This window comes from Engystomops pustulosus, chromosome 1 (assembly GCF_040894005.1).
Source record: "Engystomops pustulosus chromosome 1, aEngPut4.maternal, whole genome shotgun sequence".
NCBI lineage: Eukaryota > Metazoa > Chordata > Amphibia > Anura > Leptodactylidae > Engystomops > Engystomops pustulosus.
In genome coordinates, this window is record NC_092411.1 from 256,312,090 (window position 1) to 256,333,930 (window position 21,841).

Here is a 21,841-nt window from a genome sequence, read left to right on the forward strand (position 1 = left end):
CACGGAGGAACTCTGGTAACACAGGAACACGGAGCAGGAACTCACAGGAATGCAGGAATATTGCTGGGGAGCTTTTTCTAAGGCTGTGAGGCACAAAGATCTGGGAGGGAGTGCAGGAAGAGGCAGGCTTAAAAAATTTTGCTGAAAATGGCCAGCACCAATTAATGGCGCTCTGGCCCATTAAATTTACTGAAGGTGGCTCACGCATGCCATAGGAGGCGGGGACTTGCGTGCCGTGCTGATGGAGTCGGCGTGGAATTGCGGTGAGGTAAGTGACTCGCCGGGGGATTGGGGCAGCAGCAGAGAGGGGCACGGGTGTGCCTGCGAACTGGGAGATAGGTCGCAGGAGCACCCGTGATAGTTCCCTAACTGCAAGACAATATGGACTGGGACTATTCTTCTTATATAATCAGGTGATGATTAATTACATTTCAGCATAAACACAATAACAAAGCATTTTCCCATAGACTTACATTGAGTCCCCGTAATATTTTAGGATTCTAAAGTGTAAACAATTTTCCAGACAGCACCTGTCATTCTAAAGGCCAGTCTGTCTGCTTGTCTGGTAAACAAGTTTGTTTTTCTACTGCAAAAAAAATCTACTATAGCTGTGGAAAATTATTGACTTGTCTGAGAAATAGAGATACACAGTCAGAAATTTTTCTCAGTGTTCATTAACCCTTTCTACTAGTCTAAACAGATACAGTTATAATAAACAGAATGTATATAACAAAACATTATAGATTAATGCAAGTTAACCCTTGATATAAAATAAAGTAAAGTTTGCATTGGGGAAATATTTAAATGTCCACAAATGTCAAAATTTTAATGCTCTTACACTCATTACACTTACGGAGTTGTGTAATGTGTCAATATTTACAGGACGAGCTGATGTTATCATTTTACCATTTTGGGGACTCTACGACCTTTTTATTGAAGTTTTATTATTTTATTAGACCAGGTCTTATCTGGTGGAGTTCTTTGCTTTGGTCTCTGCCAGAGACTATAGTAAATCTGGGGTGTTACTATAAAAGCAGTGACATTATGACATTTTTAGCCACGCTATCTTGTGATAGATTACTCATTGTAATGTCCAGGAGGGGCCTGAATGTGAAACAGAATTTCCCAAGTTTTGGTTCACAGATTTTTGGAGCTGCGATGTTGATCCAAGGATTATGCTAAATAAATACTATATATGTAGTTGAGAAGGAATTTTCGCCCTAAAATTGGGTAATTTGTAGTTTGTTTATTGCTTTCCTTTGGATCAATACTCTAATTTCATATCTTCATTTTACAATATCCCATATTTTCTATATTATAATCATTTGGAACTTTTTTTAGATTTAAAAAAAATGTCATTACACGTGAGGATATAAATAGATTATCGTATATACTCGAGTATAAGCCGACCCGAGTATAAGCCGAGGCCCCTAATTTTACCACAAAAAACTGGGAAAACCTATTGACTCGAGTATAAGCCGAGGGTGGGAAATGCTTTGGTCACAGCCTCCCCAGTATGTAGCCAGCCAGCCCCTGCCCCAGTGTATATAGCCTGCCAGCCCCTGCCCCTGTGTATATAGCCTGCCAGCCCCTGCCCCAGTGTATATAGCCCCCCCCCTTCCCCGTCGTGCAGCACAACAATACTGGATGGATCGCACAGAAGATCTACGGGTGCCGCCAGAAAGGCGAGTTTTGATTTATTTATTTTTTTGACTCGAGTATAAGCCGAATTTGGGTTGTTCAGCACATTTTTTGTGCTGAAAAACTAGGCTTATACTCGAGTATATAAGGTACATGGAACATAATAGTAATAAAATCAAAATGTATCCCTAAAAAGAGTACACAATAAAAGGTGTGCAATCTACAAGGTAAAGTGCTGCAGTTGGGAAGAAACATAGTACTGCAAGTCTTGCTGATAGTGGTCTTGCTTATAATTATATAAAAAAAACTTCATTGGGAATAATAATAATTCCTTTATTTATATAGCGCACACAGAGTTTGCTTAATCAGACCCTGGGGCTCACAATCTAATCAACCTACCAGTATGTTTTTGGAGTGTGGGAGGAATCCAGAGGACCCAGAGGAAACTCCTTGCAGTCCTGTATGGGACTTGAACCCAGGACCACAGCGCTGCAAGGCTGTAGTGCTAGCCACTGAGTCACCGTTCTGCACCGTGCTAAATCAGAATCTAAATCAGAATTAATGATTAAATTATGATGATCAGAATTAAAGCACAAGTGCATTGGGGCTGTCATCAGAGCCCCTCTGGCTTCAGAGCTCTGGCTCTTACAAGTCCCCAAAGCATGTGTGAGCCCCTGCTCCTTCTCCACTCCCCCCTATTGCTGAATAAAGCAAATCTCACATCAGCACAGTGTCAGCTCTGCAAGATTTTGGCATTTTGGTGGGTGGGATAGAGCACAGTAGAGTAGGGGGGAGGTTAAAAGTGCCTGGAGGGTCATATAAGAGCTGCGTCTCTGGGCACATTTGCTTCATTTAAATAAAGTTAAAACTTAGTTTTCTACCTGTACAGGAGAAAAGCTCCTAAAAAACATATAGTTGAGAGAGCTACCCAGCAGCATTAATAGTTAATAAAGCACAAAATGTATGGTAGATTTCTTTTAACCTGTGAGTGGAGACCTAGCTGCTGTGACTCCCTCCCCTCGGCATAGAGCTTCTGTGTAATCTGACATCACTGTGAGCTTCTGTACGTCTGGCTAGCAAGGCAGAATTCAGTAGAGATTTCAGAATGAAAAACAGATTAGGAAAGAAGGAAGGAGGATGATTAGAGCCAAAGTAAGTGGAGAAAGAAGTAAGATTAATGACTACGTTTCTTGCGGTCACTTGTACTATTTGTTTATGAGAAGTGAGTGAGCGTATAAAAAAAGACACTACAGAAATAGCTCAATTGGGTACTAAATGGAGATGGAAGTGGAAATGTATGTGGCATTGCGGAAAGCTTTGTAGAATACCAGTATATGTAAAGTTTAGAAAGTTTAAAGGGGTTGCCTGAGACTGTATAAAAAAACTATGGGGGGAGGAAGGGGGGGCTGCTTAACAAAAAAAAAACATGTACTTACCTCCTAACAACCTCCGAAGTCCTGCAATGCCATTGCTCTGCTCCGTGCCCCATGTAAACAAACAGGGGCACGGAAACCGTGTTGCCCTCAGCTTAAACTCACATATACAACGCTGGGGATAGGGATGGTGGGCGTGGTCAGCCACCTTGTTAGGCCGAAAGTTGGATATAGTGCGGCTTCCGTGCCCAAGGGAAGGTGCCGGGAGGGAAGTAAATGTTTATTTTTTTTAAGCAACCCCCCAACAGCCACCATTGTTTTTTTATACAATCTCGAACAACCCCTTAAAGGAAAATCTACCATCAAAGGATTACCACAGTCACGGTGCCTGGATCTATAAGTAACTACCCCCGGTTTATCATGATGGATTTGATGGTAGATATTCTTTAATGTTTTTGGTTCTTGGATTTATTAGTAATACTTCTTTCTCTATTCTTCCAGCATAATATAATGTCTTATGAAAGTCGCTCTTACATTTCTAGGTTCAACAGTCCAATATTGTGACCTGCTGGAATGGCGTCTTCTCGCTTCCTTATTGTATGTGAGAAGGGTTTCAGATGAATCATTAGCAGCGTCCATAATAAATCTGCTTCTATGGTAAGAATGAGGTTGTATATGGGAGAACACGGCCTGTCTAGAAGAGATTGGGAGCGGCGGTAACATTACTGAACTCCATGCTAAAATACTTTTAACCTGTTCTATGATTTGCTGCCAGCTCCTTATATTCCCCACCATGTAGGTGCCCACTACCTGCTATGGCTCTAGCAGCATGGAATCTGTCAGCCCTCTACATCCTCATTTATTTATTTACAATTCTAAGGTATATGCAACAGTATCTGAGGATATATATATCTTATCTAATTTTTACTAGTACCAGTCTTCCAGTCATTATGACCATAGAAAGCTGACAGTGTTGGATATTGGTCCTGTAGATCAGTGTACCCTTATCTTCTTAAGTGTGGATCTATATCCCAGGGGTGTAGCTGGACTTGGAGCACTGACTGAGACAACTTACACTGCAGATCTCTGCAATATACTGCTTCCCTGTCCACTTCTGTAGTACCACATGTCTGTCACAGCTCTTACTCAGAGCAGAGGGGAGGGGCTGTGCTTTGTTCAGTGAAGAGATCTCACACACTGGTGCACCAAAGTACTCCAAGTCCAGCTACAATCCTGGAATTAAAGGCTTTTTAGCAGTCTTGCTGCTGCTCACATAACACAAATCTCCAGGGCCAATTCCAAACACTGTCTGCAGCTTTGTATAGCCAAACCTTTAAGGAACCTGAACTCTAGTTGAATTTATGTCAAGAACTGGCTTACTCTTGTAGTATGTGTTTTAGACACTTGTTTTTGGATGGTGACGATGGTGACAATCATAGTTTATTTGGTGGCATGTTTGTGCACAAGAAATATATTGAAATGTGTCTGATTATTTCAAGAACCGTTGAATATTATATTTCTACAATATAAGACCTTATAAGAACATAATTATACCAGTTCATCCCGTCTAACATGTCCGGGTTCTTTTCTATATTGGACAATAAATGGTTATGTGCTTAGGTTTATATAGTTATTTCTTTTCAATTGTATCTATTAAAGTTACAATTTAACTACGTTCTTGGATTGGAAACAAACACTCCTCCACCTACAGGATCAGATTAGCCGTATATTTGTGACACTTTCTATGCAACAGACACTATGAACAAACCAATTTATTTCTTCATAGATTCTCATGCAGGTTGATAACGATTGGATCCGGCGCCTTAAGCTTTGTGTCCCGCAACAAGAACAACACGCACATAGCTGTACATCACAGGGAACTTTTCTAGTTTGTCTGATTTTATCAATATATTTCTGAGACAATTCTGATCTTCTTTAATATGCTACATGACCTCTGTACAATTGAAAACACTTGCTCTCCCTCCAGTATATCAGATTTCAATGTTCCAGACATAGCTTAACCCCTTTAAGGAAATGTACCAGTCAATGAACAAGCGGCTAATTATGCACCCCCTCTCCACCAAAAGAACTTGATAACTTTCAGTATGTTCATGGAATATTTTTTATGCGTCCTCTCATTTCTGTAGAATGTTATGAGGCTTAGAACTTTAGGTGCGATTTTTCACATTTTCCAAAAAGTCAGAATTTTGGAATAATTGCTAATCTTAGGGCCCCTAATATATTAGTGAGTGTGATGCGCCCAACCTGTATTACACTCACTGTGTGTGCTGTCTGGAACGTACACCCCAAACTCTGACAACCGGACCGGATCAGCATTCAGCCTGGACCTTCCAGCCAGCACACAGCCAGCCTGCCCGATATCTTGTCCCCACGCTCCGGTTTGGAAAAAAGACTTATAATTAGCAGGCCGAAGCGTGGGTACAAGCTAATTATAAGTCTTTTTTCGAGGAGATCCCGGCGTTTCATGATTAAAGAAGAACACCACTAGGATCGGGATGAAGAGGAGCGTAGGTGAGTATGTGCAGATTGTTTTTTGTTAAACTTACTGGTAGATTTCTTTTATCCCACTCATTGCAGAAAAATTTGCATAAAAAGAGCTGAAGGAATGGCTTACTGGTCCAATGTTTCAGTTCAGCGGACATTTAGACTGCTCAATGTATGTGACAGGTCCATACAACCAGAACAATGTCCTTATCATGGTACTAACCCGCCGCTTGTTCTGAGCAGGAGATAATCCATCTACCAAATCCACATGGCAAACACCTGAGCCCAGCAGGACCGGTAGAACAGGTTTCCATTATGCTTAGTAATGTGATGTTTCTTTATATGTTTATTCATATTTCAAGTAACTCTATATCCCATACAGCTCAGCCCATAATAATAAATCTAGTCATAGAGTATAATATAGAGGCTAAAGGTTCATGCTCTCTAATATGCCCTATAATATGGTGTATTGTATTCAGGGCAGCCATCAGGAAATTCGGGGCCCCATACAGCAAAAGTGTCTGGGCCCCAACACACCCCAAAACCGAACAAGCCTCCTGCCCCCCGCAGTGACCTTTCACAAACAGGGTTTGAGGCCTGTTGCTACGACAAGGCACACTCTTCTGGTAGATTGCCAATAGGAGTCATACTATTGAACGTCACGTGCAATTTTTCACATTTTCATAAAAAAAGCTAAATCCTGCTATTGAGGGACCTGCTCAGGTTTCAAGTCACTTTGAGAGGCCTAAATAAAGTAAAACCCCATAAATTACTCCATTATAGAAACTACACCCCTCAACGTACGTAAAACAACTTTTATGAAGTTTGTTAACCCTTTAATTGGTTTACAGGGGTTAAAACAAAATCGGATGCAATTTCGAAATTACATTTTATTTGGCTAAATTAATGTGTTTTTCATAAAATGTACAAATTCTCAGTGGATAAAATTCCAAAACGCTCCTCAAAATTTGATCCCCCATCTCTCCCGCGTATAACAATACCCCATATGTGGTGGTAACCTGCTGTATGGGCACACACCAGGGCATTGAGGGGGAGCTGCGCCATTCAGAGCAGATTATGCATTGTCACTTTTTATTGGCTATACAATCTTTATTTTTTTGGCAATTTGGACATTTAAGGGCTTATTTTTTGCGACATGAGATGCACTTTACAAATACTTCATTTAAGTGGGTCTATAGCTTTTCGATGAGATTTTATTAACTCTTTAATGTATGGAGGAAAAGAAAATTGTCAATTTGGGGTTTCTTTTTTTTGTATATTTTGGGGGTCGTACACCATACACTAAAAATACTATAATATTTTCATTCTATAGATCACTACGATTACGGTGATACCTCATTTATATAGTTTTTCATTTATTTTTACAATTTTACTGGAGAAAAACTAATACAGAGGAAATCCTATTTGTTTCTGCATCGCCATCTTTTCGGGAACTTAACCTTAATATTTTTTGGTTGACAGAGCTAGTTTAGGGCTTATTTTTTACGTGTTGAGTTGTTCTTTCAATTGGTACCATTTTGGGGCACATAACTTTTTTTGATCACTTTTTAGAACATTTTTGTAAAGGGATTTTATGAAAATTTATATTTTTGGCGAGTTTTTCGGGTTTTGTTTTTACGGCGTTCACCGTACGGGTCCAATAATGTTTCTGACTTATTGTACAGATTGTTACGGACGCGGTGATACCAAATATGTGGGGGGTTTTGGTGATTTTCAGGTATTTTTACTTTATTAGATGTGTATAGGGAATGTTTGTGTTTAGGGGACTTTAACTCTATTTAATTAATTATTTTTATTAAAAATTGTGTTTATTCAGTGTTTTTAACTTTTTTTTCTTTACTTTTACAGGTTAGCTTGAACAAGTGATCCACTGATCACTTGTTCAAGCTATTCTTCACCTAATACAGTGTAATACAGATGTATTACACTGTATTATGTGAAACACTGAGCATGCTGCGCATGCTCAGTGTGTCACAGCCGGGTCCTGCCAGGAGGCACGGACCCGGCACCCGGAAGAAGATCGCGCAGCCCCGGGCACCGGCAGTCCCGGGGCTGCGATCAGAGCAGCGGGACCCCCCCGGTAAGCGCCGCGGGGGGGTCCGAATCCTGTTAAATGCCCCTAGCACGCCGCGGTCAGCGCGACCGCGGCGTGTTAGGGGTTAACACCCGCGATCGGAGAAATCTCCGATCGCGGGTGTTAGAGGAGGGTGTCGGCTATAATATATAGCCGACACCTGCAGCTTCTGGCCCCGGCTCCATTCAGGAGCCGGGGCCAGAAGTTTGACGTACTATTACCGCATATTGCGGGAACGCACCTCCCGCCATGCAGTAATAGTATGTCAAATGTCGGGAAGGGGTTAACCAGCGGCCCCCGGCGCCTCCACCCCACACATATTGTGCAGCACAGACCGCACAGTCTGCGGCCCACCGGCCGGGCCCCCCCCCCCCCCTAGTGTCTTAGAGTCCGGGCCCCATAGGGCAGTACCAGTTGTACTGCCCTATCGGCGGCCCTGATTGTATTATTGGAACCTGTACACCTCTGCTACACTTCTTTATATACTTCTTTATATACTTATGCACACAGCAATGTCACTGCATAAAATTCATTCTGACAGATATGCAGTAGTAACATAGATAAAGTGCACCTTTTATATATTATTATACCTCATGAGACGTCATGTGTTTCCCTGTCAGCTTCCTCAAGGGGTACTCAATTAAAATTTGAGTTGACTTCGGAAATTTAAAAAACTGTTCCTGAATCTCCCCAGCGTCAGCACAGGGATGAGACCCCCAGGAATATTCTATGTAGTTTTGCAGGCGTTCTGTACCATTGAGACTGAGTAAGGATAATTGCCACTGCGCGTGTGAGATGCCTCCATATCTTAAAGGGATATTCCCATGAAGACAAGATTCTTAAATATACTCAGGATAACAAAATAACACATTCTCTAATTCGATGTTATTAACATAAATATAGGCGGTCCCCAACTTTAGAACACCTGACTTACAGACAACCACTAGTTAAAGACGGGTCTCTGGATGTTGGTAATTTACTTTACTTTAGTCCCAGGCTAAATAGTTTTAAAATCCAATTATCACAGAGACCAAAACAATTTTTGGCTGGGGTTACAATTCTAAATAACAATTACATACAAATTCAACTTAAGAACAAACCTACAGAATCTATCCTGTATGTAACCCGGAGACTGCCTGTACAGCATTTTACAGATATAATTCCAACTTGTCTCTGCCAGTCCTGGTGTTCAAATTTTGGCTGTCCCTGGATATGACCACAAACACTGGCATGAATGGCTTATCTTGTACTTCAGGGGGAGAGGCAGAGAGCACTACAGACACAAGCACTTCCTGTCCAGCAGCAGCAGAGCAGAGGACAAGAAGGGAGGAGGGAGCATAGCAGGGCTGACTCTGTGTGTGTTATAGCTGAGATATAGCAGTGCTGACTCTGTGTGTGTTATAGCTGAGATATAGCAGTGCTGACTCTGTGTGTTATAACTGAGATATAGCAGAGCTGACTCTGTGTGTGTTATAGTTGAGATATAGCAGAGCTGACTGTGTGTTTTTTAGGTGAAATAGCAAAGCTGAGAGTGTCATTGTGTTTTATATCCATCTTATGACTCTGGTCTGTCTCATCTATCTTTTTCTATGTGTCAGATACTAGTAAATGTTTAGATGGTCAATGAAATTGTAGATAAACCTGAACCCTGATAATCTAAGCACATTGTCAGCACACAGCTTCTCATAGCACAGAGGAATCATGAAGTGTCTGCTTAGAGAGTCCTCGCTCACACTCTGGTATTTCACACTGAGCATCCCTGAGTGATAGGAGCTAAAACAGCATTAAAAGTGAGTAAAACTGTAAAGTAAGGGGTTTAGAAATTACCTTTATTGTGTAAACATTACTAGGGGATTACAATTTGAGAATTTTCTTTCATGGTCAAACCCCATTTAAGGTCATATCTTTGTGCCTACAATTTCCTCCTGATACATCTCTGTATATATACTTTATCAAGCTGTGCTATAGTAATAATAATTACTACGTTTGTGGTTGTGATTATAATTATAAAGGTTTTATAAATAGTTTTTAATGTTTAACCGATTATTTGTCCCTTTTCAGTGATAGTTTATTCACATCACGTTGCATTGTGTCAGTATTTGATCATTTGGTGCCAAAAGGAAGTAGGTGCATAATAGGTCATAAGACTGTGGACTGCGGATTTTGGCATTGATGTGAGTAGTATTGTGGGTACATGTTGCTATGCATGGTATACATTTGCACATTGTTTGCCTTTTGACAAAGGGTTATACTGTGAGGTTGTACAAGGTCATGATTTGGCAATCACGAGATTCTAAACTTTCTGCTTAGTTTATATGTGTAAGTTAAAGAGTGTTTTCTATGGAAAGAGCTTTTCTTTTACAAACCTCATGACATAATTGGAGCTTGTTTAACAGAGCTCAGCAGTAAACCAGGAAGGTGTTGTCATAGAAGAGGCAGGGGATTAGTGGGATGTCTCCTATTAGTATGTTACACAATGTTAAGTAGTTTGTTTAACAAATCATGAGGTTGGATAACACCCAAAGAGAGGGTTTCAAACCTACCCCATAAGGGGGTTTTCACCAAAATATTAACCAGAAGCTGATGGGTCCATTTACTGTGTTTTGGGGAGCCTTGAAGGAGATGTCCTCTGTCAGTAAATAAATATTGTTTATGATATGGAAAGTTATATAATTTTCCTATAGACTTCTTGTATCAATTCCTTAATGCTTTTTTTAGATTTTTGCTGGCTGTCGTTCATTACTTGCTGTGAATAGAAATCAGTCCCTGGTCATGTGATGTCACACAGGTGCACGGCTTGTAATGTCCCTGGTCATGTGATGTCACACAGCTGCACGGCTTGTAATATCCTTGGTCATGTGATGTCACACAGGTGCATGGCTCGTAATATTCTTGGCAGGGGTGTAACTACAGCGGTAGCACCTATAGCAGCCGCTATGGGGCCCGCAGTGTCAGGGGGCCCCGTCATGTGACCTGACACAATAAACATTGGAGGATGTGCATCATTATATCTATATTGTACTGCACATTGTCCAGCATAATATGTATGTAACATATACTGTGATGTATATATGCAGTATCTGTGATGTGTATATGGTGTCTGTATACACTGTATGTGAGTATGTTGCATATGGCACTGTATGTGTGTGTATATGCACATGAGTGTATTTATATGTGATTGTAACTTGCATGTGTGAGTATACTAATATGTATATATTTTAAGTGGGAAGGGGGTCCCCATGCAGTAGCCTGCTAGGGGGCCCTGTCTCTCCTAGTTACGCCACTGATCCTTGGTCATGTGATGTCACACAGGTGCATGGCTCATAATATCCCTGGTCATGAGATATTACACAGGTGCACGGCTCGTAATATCCCTGTTCATGTGATGGTATACAAATGCTGCGAGCCGTGCACCTGTATGACATCACAGGCCCAAGAATACTACGAGCCATGCACCTGTATAACATCACATGACCAGGTATATTATGAGCCATGCACCTGTGTGACATCACATGACCAAGGATATTACGAGCCGTGCACCTGTGTGACATCACATGACCAGGGATACTGCGAGCCGTGCAGCTGTATGACATCACATGACCAAGGATATTACAAGCCGTGCACCTGTGTGACATCACATGACCAGGGATACTATGAGCCGTGCAGCTGTATAACATCACATGACCAAGGATATTACAAGCCGTGCACCTGTGTGACATCACATGACCAGGGATACTATGAGCCGTGCAGCTGTATGACATCACATGACCAAGGATATTATGAGCCGTGCACCTGTGTGACATAACATGACCAGGGATACTATGAGCCGTGCAGCTGTATGACATCACATGACCAAGGATATTACGAGCCGTGCACCTGTGTGACATCACATGACCAAGGATATTACGAGCCGTGCACTTGTGTGACATCACATGACCAGGGATACTACGAGCTGTGCAGTTTTATGACATCACATGAACAAGGATATTACGAGCCGTGCACCACCAAGGATATTACGAGCCGTGCACCTGTGTGACATCACATGACCAGTGATACTACGAGCCGTGCAGCTGTGTGACATCACATGACCAGGGATACTACGAGCCGTGCAGCTGTGTGACATCACATGACCAGGGACCAGTTTTTATCCACAGGAGATATACAATGAATGACAGTAAAAAGAGATCTAGGAAACCATAACAAAAATGATGCCATTTAATGCCATATAATGCCATACATTTTTGCATTGGATACTATACCGTTCCTCAATTTGGAATTTGAGACCCCCACTTTATATTTGGCTGAAGGACAATCTGGAGATCTAGAAAACCATAAGGAATACAGAAAGTACATTTGAAAATTATCATTACACAAAAAATATCAATTATTTGCTGAAAGTGGACATCCCCTTTAACTGCAGGTACAGTTGCAATTGAAGTTAATGGGAACCACATCTGTAGTTGTAGTTTCTAGCAACTACAAATCAACTTCTAGCTGTGTGCTTTGTTTTTTGCTATGTAAGAACAGCTGATTGAAGGCGGCACCATATATTGGTCCTTTACCAATCAGAAATTGATTGATGGACTACTCTAGGCCAATATACTAAATTCCTGGACGTCCTCTTTAAAATTCTGTTTAAAGGGGTTGGCTACTTTGCCTCATGGTTTTTGTAATGCGAATGTAAGTGTGGGGAACAGTAGGTTATTTACCAATACACATCTATTAACCCCTTATTTTTACGTGTACAGACCTGTGTGAGGGCTTATTTTGTGCGTAACAAATTTTACTTTCCCGTAATGTTATTTATTTTAACATGCCGTGTACTGCGAAGCTGAAAAAAAATTCCAAATGTGGAAAAATTGAAAATCACGTTCTTGTGGGCTCAGTTTTTACGACTTTCACTCTTCGCTCCAAAGAACATGCCTACTTTATTCTTTGGTTCGGTGCGATCGCGGTGATACCAAATTTATATAGGTTTTATTGTGTTTTTTTCTCCGTGTGTAAAGGCGAATGTAGGCTACAAATATTTCACTGTGTAAAGAAGATGAAACTTTCCCTTACAATAGAGAGTCAGTGATCTCAGGCTGACAGGCGGGAGCCGTGTATACAAGAGCTGGTGCTTCCTGTTCTGCCAGAGCTGGGCTGGATTTATCACAGATCACACATCGCAGCCTCGGAGGAGTCATGGCCGCCGCACACCTCTGTGAGTATGAGCCCTTACAGAATTCTTTGCACTCAATACTTTTCTATTTCTGCCTTTTATTAAGCAGATTTATATTCTGGAATTCACAGATTATTTTTTATGGAAGTTTTGTGTATCCAGCAGTTGGATTCATGTGTGCAGACCTACTGATATAACCTGCTTCTCCTATATACATGTATATGTAGTGGAATTAGAAAAAAACCCCCCCATTTTGCTCCACTTCCATACTAGTACAGGCGATCCCCTTCTTAAGAACATCCGACTTACAAACGACCCCTAGTTACAAACGGACCTCTGGTAATTGGTAATTTACTGTACTTTAGCCTTAGGCTACAATGATCAACTGTAACATCAAATGTGCCTGCAATGAAGCTTTATTGTTAATCCTGGTTCTTATCACAAGCCAACATTTTTAAAATTCCATTGTCACAGAGACCAAAAAAAATTTGGCTGGGGCTGCAATTATAAAATATACAGTTCTGACTTACATAAAAATTCAACTTAAGAACAAACCCATCTTGAACGTACCCCGGGGACTGCCTGTATAGCTTTGTTCCGCTTTTCATCAAGTAAAACACACAGAAATAGGATGAAGCTATAGAAATATAGATCTATTATCCATATTTCAGTATTGTGATAGTCACAACTTTTTAATATATCTACATGCAAAGCTATGTAAAAGTTAACTTTTTGCAGGGTAAGTTAGAGCCAATTTAGAAATAAACATGTTGATCACTTTATAGTATCAACATCTGCAAAGAGTTTGTATGTTCTCTCCGTGTTTGTGTGGGTTTCCTCCGGTTTCCTTCCACACTCCAAAACACACTAGTAGGTTGATTAGATTGTGAGCCCCATTGGGGACAGGGACTGATTTGGCAAACTCTGTGCAGCGCTGCGTAATCTGTGTGTGCTATATAAATAAATAGTTATATTATATTATTATATTATATTATTATAGTATTTTGTGGTACTTTTTGATGAAGTAAAAGCCAGGATCGCAAAAGTATGAAATAAAAGACTGAAACTTCTACTTTCCTGGCAAAAATCAACATTAAAATGTGCCACAAAAACAGTGTGATTCTAGCCTTGTAAAGCTGATCTGTGCCTTTCATTATGGAATCAGTATCAATAACAAGCATTTGGCAGGGAACCTGTCACCAGGGACCTCATTTTCACTAAAGACGGGTTGCAGAGGCCCATGACACCTGCAGTGCAAAAATGCCTCTCTGCCTTTTATAAGCTTTTGCATTACAATATAATTGTGTGTTATAACTTACCTTACATCCTGACAAAATCCTGGGGTAGTCACAGGGGCTGGGTCTTGGTTTGGATGCATTTCAAAAAACAACATTTGCCTTGTCTGTGTTACTCACTCCTCAGAGCTTGGCCCCCACCTTTGTGCTCCTGTACAGCTCCACCTCCTGCTTCTTCTCAGAGGTCACAGCCTGGTGAGATGACATGAGTGGGGGAGGGAGGAGCTGTACAGGAGCATAAAGATGGAGGCAGCCTGCAGCTCAAATAAGTCACATGTTGTTTTTTGAAATGCATCCAAACCAAAGCCCAACCCTTGTGACTACCCCAGGATGTTGTCAGGGTGCAAGAGTAAGTTATAACAAACAATTATATTGTAATGCAAATGCTTAGAAAAGGGTTCCCTTTAAAATCTTCAATTCCATTTGTATTTCCACTTGAATCCTTCTGGAATCACAACATGTGATCATTGTATCAATGTAGAAATGAGCTTCAGTTATGAAAGGAATTATAGTAAATATAGGTAGAAAGGAAAATGATTTGTAACTTGCTAGTCTTTGAGTGACCTCTGTGCAGATCAGAGGCTGCTGAGGCTTCCTATATTCAGCCTCTTGCTCTTGCCTTGTGCAGCGTCTCCTGACTGCAGTAGCTACTTGTTGTATGCATAGGGACAGTTTCTCTATTACACTATTTTCAAACAAAATGCGGCAGAATTTAACAATAAAGTATGTTACAAAAGGTTATAAAATCACTTGCTCTACATTTTTATGATTTATTTTTAACCCCTTAACAACTTGGCCCTTTTTTTTTTTTTTTATTTCCATTTTTCACTCCCCACCTTCAAAAAACGTTTTTATTTTTACACGTAAAGAGCTCTGTGATAGCTTGTTTTCTGCTTAACAAATTGTACTTCATAGTGATGGCTTTTAATATTTTATGCCGTGTACTGGGAAGCGGTGAAAATGGTGAAAAAAAACGTATTTGTGCCATTTTCATGTGGGCTTGGATTTTACGGCTTTCACTGTGCGCCCCAAATGACATGTCTACTTTATTCCTTGGGTCGTTGCGATCATGGTGATACCAAATTTGTATAGGTTTTATAATGTTTTCATACATTTACAAAAATAAAAACCTCCTTATTTTTGTTATTTACTATTTTTCAGACCCCCCCTAGGGTACTTTAACCCTAGGTTGCCTGATCGATTCTACTATATACTGCCATACTACAGTATGGCAGTTTATGGGAGTTTTCCTCCTCATTCATTACAATGTGCAAATCACACATTGTAATGAATGGTTTAAAACGAGACAGCCTCTGGTCTTCGGAAGACCTGAGGCTGTCATCGCAACTGATCGCCATCCCCCGATGATGTCACAGGGAGTAACAATCCTCACCATCTTTTTTTTTTAAGCTGGCACAGATCGCGGGTGTTACCGGTAAGTCTTTGCTGCAATGTGCAACAAAGACTTACTGGCTATGGTAAGCTCATGAGCCCTCTCCATGCACCCGCACCCAACGTGTGTCGCACTCTTACGCCGAGCGCCGCAAAGGGGTTAAAACAACAATTACAATTTAAATTTTAATACAAATATTTGGGCCATTTTAAATTGAATTTTAATGGACAACCCCTTTATTACAGGAAAAAAACTATAGTTCTTGCTTCAGTGATTAAGAGGTTAACTAATTTTAAACTAAGGATTCAGCATAAATATCTGGTAAATGGGGTCCAATTCTCAGCGCCTCATCACTTATACCTGTCTGTATCTTACTTGCAGTGTGAAATCAGGCTTCAACAAGACACGAAGACATCTGCAGAGCTATGGCTTCCATCTTCATTCTCACCCTGGCTTCTGTCTTCATGAGTGTCCTTTCTGTTAAACATCCAGTGATTGAGAGTGATGACATAATTGCAAATTACTCTTACAACTCACTCACCAATGTACCAAAGAACCTCAACCAAAATATTACTGTACTGGATCTATCACACAATAATATCCAAAAGCTGGTAACATCAGATTTCGGCAATTTGACGGCTCTCAAAGTCCTCATTTTGTCTCATAACCAAATCACTGAGATGGACACAACAGTTTTTGAATCCAATATTCATCTGACATATATAGATTTATCCAGCAACCGGATTGAAAACATATCCAGCACATTTCCCAGTCTTCTCCATCATCTGGACATTTCCTCCAATAAATTGTCAACATTGTCGGTGTGTAGAGGCCTTACTCATCTTCTGCGGTTGGAATATTTAGGTCTTGGTGCCACTAAAATTCTTCATTCGGATCTAGAATTTGTTTCTCACTTACAACTGCAAGAAGTATTTATTGACTTGGATGGTTTAAATGAGTATGAAAATTCCAGCCTCTTAGTGTTAAATACAAGTCGATTACATCTGTCTTCACTATCCAATAAAAAATCTGTTTTCCATGTACTTTTTGATGCTGTCAACACATCGAAGATTTTAGAACTATCAAATTTTGCCGAATGGGAGATAGGAAAAGTTTCAGTTGACGGTATTTCAGCAATAATCAAGAACTCTCGGGTTACCCATCTAACCATGGAAAACCTTGGAATACCTTGGATTAATATTGTCCAGATTCTTCAGCAAATATGGTCCTCAACTTTGGAGAGCTTACATATACATAATATTACGATTCAAGGTATTATCTTTGAGATAAAGTTTAGCTATTTTAACACTTCTATGAGAGAAATTTTATTTGACCATGCCACCGTTGATTTTTTTATATTTGATCAAAGTATTGTGTACAAATTGTTCTCTGAAATGAACATCAAGAATCTTACAATTACCAATTCCAATTTACTTTTTATGCTCTGCCCTTCAAATTCGAGTACCTTTGAGTACCTAGACTTCTCCAACAATGCAGTCTTAGATGACATTTTTCAGGACTGTTCAACGCTGAAAAAGTTGAAGACTTTAAAACTGGCAGGAAATAAATTACAAAAGTTGTCAAAAGTCAGCCGGATGACGAAGAATATGCCATCCTTACATTATCTAGACATCAGCCGAAATCTTCTTGATTATACGAAAGAAGATTGCCACTGGTCACCGAGTATAAGACTATTAAATATCAAATCTTGTTCGCTGTCCACCTCCGTATTTCATTGCTTACCAAAAAATTTAACAATGCTTAATTTACGTAAGAATGATATAGCGCATGTCCCACCGGAAATAACTCACTTGCCAAATTTAGAAAACCTTGACCTTGGGTATAACAGACTTTCTGATCTGCCAGACTGCACGTCATTCCCCCGTCTCATGACCATAAACGTTGCAAACAACCAGTTTCCATATCCATCACCTGAATCTCTTAAGAACTGCTCAGGGTTGAAAGAAATTAACATGGGAAACAACCCGTTCCATTGTTATTGTGAGATTAAAATATTCATAAAGGAGGGAAATAAATCCCCTGGGAAATTTATTGGTTGGCCGGATGACTATGTTTGCGAAAGACCTGATGACATAAAAGGGGTCAAGTTGAAGGATTTTTATTTGCCTGATATGTATTGTAATGTTTTTATATTGGTACCAGTTATTGTTGTACCAATCATTGTTGGCCTTTTACTAGCTTTTTGTTTGTGTAAGTACTTTGATGTACCTTGGTTCTTAAAAATGGGCGGGCAGTGGGTAAGGACGAAGCAAAGGACGAAGCATTCCAAGAATGGCTATCAGGAGCTCCGAAGAGATTTTTCCTTCCATGCTTTTATCTCCTATAGTGAAAAAGATGCATCATGGGTAAAACATACCTTATTGCCCAGGATTGAGAGCATGAACGATGTACGTATCTGTCAGCATGAGAGAAATTTTACCCCTGGGAAAAGCATAGTAGAAAACATCATAAACTGCATCGAAAATAGCTACAAGTCAATCTTTGTGTTGTCCCCAAACTTTGTCCAGAGTGAGTGGTGTCATTATGAACTGTACTTTGCTCATCATAAACTTTACTCCGAGAACACAGACAACCTCATTCTTATTCTACTAGAACCAATCCCACAATATCTTATTCCTTCACGGTACTTCAAATTAAAAGCTCTTATGCAACAAAGAACCTATCTGGAATGGCCTAAGGAGAAAAGTAAGCACTCGCTTTTCTGGGCAAATTTAAGGGCAGCTATAAGCATTAATTTGTCTGAATCCCAACTGGAAAGCTCAGTATCAAGCTCTGTATCAAACTCTGTATCAAACTCTGTATCAAGCTCTATCCCAAATGAAAATGTATAAATTATTGGCGGTCTGTTGGGCGCTGTTAACATATAACTTTATTACCTGCACCCAGCTCCCTGCTGCTCAGGTAGCTCTGCTGCCGGTCCCCACTGCACTTCCTGTTTGTCTCCCGAAACGAGAGGAAGCATTAGGGAAGGCCACTCAGCCAATCAATGGTAGTAGTAGTGACCTGCCATAGTGACTGATTTGCTTAGTAGCCTCCTTTACTATTACCGGTGGTATCGGGAGTCAAGTAGAAGGGGTTGTTCAGCAGGGAACAAGGAGCTGAGAGGGGTACAGTTATTGTATTTTTATAATTTTACCAGTCCACAGCAGATCCTCTTATAATTTTACAGCAACTGAAAGCTGCAGAACCAGGCACAACCCCTGTAAAGATTACAAGAGATACCACCATTTACATTACGTGATGGTAACAGCTTATCTACTACGACTCCCAGCACATTAACAACCGCAAGTCACAGATCAGTGCGGAGTTTTCTAACATCCTACAAGATATTCAATGTGGATCTCCATTCTTTTCATGGGGATGACTGCACGCTCATCTTTATAAGGTCTATGAAAAGGTACGATGTTCTTATGCCCAGAGTTTATGTTTATATTGATTTATGCTATTTATAAAAGAATTGTGCGGGTCTTGTCTCCAACATGATCTGGCTTGCAGTGTGGAGAGATGCAACTACACACGAGGTGTAACCGATGCCAATGCAAAATGTCCTGATAGTTTTGTGGATGGGTCACAATCATTTTAATGAGTTGTAGAGCGCTACGGAATATGATGGCCCTATATAAATAAAGATGATTATTATTAGTACATTAATTGCTGAGCACTGGATGGTTGGCATGTGCCTTTCCCAGTGAGCAGTTGTATCTCCCCATTAATAAGGAGTAAAAATGAGTGTACAACCTCTTTCAGATGTTTCTATAAGATGTGTGCAATAGATTTATATATGTATGTGACTACTATTAGTTAAAGGGCTTGGCAACTCATTTACATAAGTTGCCCATGTGCCTTTACTGCCTTAATAATCATCCCTGAATTTTTTTTATTTAGCTTGCCACTTACTTTTGTGCTCATTGCAAACTCTCTGAGTTTACATGTCTGAACACTGATGAATAGGAGGAGCTGGAGCAGGAGAATAGGACTCATCCTGATCTCCGCCCTCCTCTCTACCTGTGACTGCCAGTGAGACTGACTGTGAGAAAGAAAGGCACAGTGGGGGATGCTTTTAGGACAGACTGAAGTAGCAAGAAACAGGAAGGCAGCATGGTGAGCGGAAGGTACTGGTACACACATACATATACATGCAGAGACATGTTGATTTTTTTTTTCTCTACTGGGCTACTGTGTGTCTAAGGATGGAGTGTTCTGGCTCTTTCCTCTGTAGAGTTGAGTGCAGGCATCAGCCAATGTAAAACCCACCGCTGGACCTATGAATGGCAGCAGAGCTGTGGATCTGCTGTTTTACAAGGAACAGAGCCCTCTGCTTTTGGCTTTATCCACTTAGATCATTGAAGGTAGCACAGAAAAAGCATTGTAATGCCAGGTATTGAATCCCAATATCAAAAACGTCCACTCAATGTCCGGACAATCACTTTAATTGTATGTGCATTTTTGTATGTTTCTACATTAAAAAAAAACATAATAAAAAATGAATATATGTTTTGTAATAAAGGACATGCTCAATAGACAATGTACAATTCAAGCTTGATTTATTTTATTGAAATGAGGACATGGAAGTGTGAAAGAGAAGCAAAAGTGAAGCCTAACACTGAGGAGGGAAGAGCAGAAATCTTTGTCAAGTCTAATAAATACATTTTTAGTGTATTCGGGTCTCTGGAGAGGGCTCAATGATTTGCATGCAGACAGATTTGAATGACTTGTTGTTTAAAAACAGGTAGAGAAACTTGTACTTTGTTTATGTGTTTCCACGACAGACAGACAGGGCCGCAACTTCTCTGTGCTCTACTTCCTCATGGGTGGAAGGTTCTGTGCAAAACTTCTGCTATTCACAGTATTAAGAAATAAAAGGGAACCTAAAGTTCTTTCCTGTTACCGGGTACTGGTAACCGGGTAACCAAAAATCTGAATATTTAGTCTCAGGAGGGGGCATTGTGCTCTAAGTGCCCCTACCCTATACATATAGCAAAATAACAGGCAGCATGTGGAAAGCACATGGATCCATTAAAGTCAGTGTTGCCACTCTTCATTTTGCTCACAGACTAAAGCCCCATACACAAACCTGTAAGGCAGCCGTATTCTAGCTCTATGAACTAAGGAGGGGGAATGGTGGGGAGCGCTCAAAATACAATAATATAAATGCAATCTATCAGTAAAAAAGATCAGAGGTATTATTTCTGGAAACCCAATTAACTTTCCCAATCTGTCCTGGAGTATAATGAATTAATAGGTTTGACCCCACTATGTACAAGTCCTGCCCCAGACCTGGATGAAACGGTTACTGAGTTTACTCTGATATTCCATGAAAGTAGAATACAGTGGATTACCTGAGTTGGCTTACATTATATCAAAATTTTGTGACGTTCTTTGAAGTCCCCGGCTGATATACAGCTACCGCATGACACTGCTGCATAGAATGAGATACTCATAATAGTTGATTTGTAAAAAGAGATTAACAAAGACTTTTGGACGTTAACTGATCACAAAGAACATGGTGTAGAAATAAACACAGCTGGCGAATTTTCACATGTAGCCACTGCGCAGGCACAGCAACAGGTACGTTCCACGCCGGCCGCACCCCCAATAAGTTGTGATTATTTCAGGGCTTCTACGCCACTGGTGTGATGCAGAGACCCTGCTAAATATGCACCATGGCATTTATTCATTTAAGCAAAGGCAACTCAGTGGGGGAGATTTATCAAAGCTTCTATGCAAGAAAACTTGCGTAAAAGTCATTATCACACCAGGGGCCTCTTAATGTAATGTAAACGCTAATCATGGCAGAATCTGGGAACATTGAATGTCTGGTTTATTATAGTGGGTTTGATACACCAGGATGGTATTGGAGTGGTTTGGCTGCAAAATTTGTGACTTTTTAAATGGTCGAATGTCATAGATATGACTTTAACATCTGGATTCTCATGGAGTATGTTAGGAGAATTGAATAGTCACAATAGGTCACAATACTTAAGGACACCCGACTTACAGACGACCCCTATTTACAGACGGACCCCTTTGCCCTTTGTGACCCCTGCTGAAGCTCTCTGAATACTTTACTACAGTCCCAAACTGCAATGTCCAGCCGTAAAGTGTCTAATGAAGCTTTATCGATAAACCCCATTACAGACTAATCACTGTCACTGGGGCAAAAAATTTTTTTTTTCTGGATCTACAATTCTAAAATATACAGTTTCATCTGTAAACTTATAGAACCTCTCTTGCACGTAACCCGGGGACTGCCTGTAGTATGGCAATAGGAATATACAATAATTTGAATACACCTGAAAATTGGTGCAACTATAAAGTTAAATTCCTCTCAATGACTTTAAGAGGGTTTTCTGGGGG

At 40.4% G+C, this 21,841-nt stretch overlaps 2 protein-coding genes across 4 annotated transcripts in view; one reads left to right on the forward strand and one right to left on the reverse strand.

Moving 5' to 3' along the window:
• LOC140077990 (uncharacterized) overlaps positions 1–21,841 on the reverse strand; it is a 60,420-nt gene that overhangs the window by 28,293 nt on the left and 10,286 nt on the right. The window lies entirely within an intron of this gene.
• LOC140077983 (toll-like receptor 6) lies at positions 12,726–20,090 on the forward strand. Its single transcript, XM_072125685.1, has 2 exons — positions 12,726–12,817; positions 15,845–20,090. The coding sequence occupies exon 2, from the start codon at positions 15,889–15,891 to the stop codon at positions 18,313–18,315; it is 2,427 nt and encodes an 808-aa protein (XP_071981786.1). The 5' UTR covers positions 12,726–12,817; positions 15,845–15,888; the 3' UTR covers positions 18,316–20,090.

Coding starts and splice junctions, on each gene's coding strand:
- LOC140077983 (XM_072125685.1), top strand. CDS start 15,889: ATGGCTTCCATCTTCATTCTCACCCTGGCTTCTGTCTTCATGAGTGTC.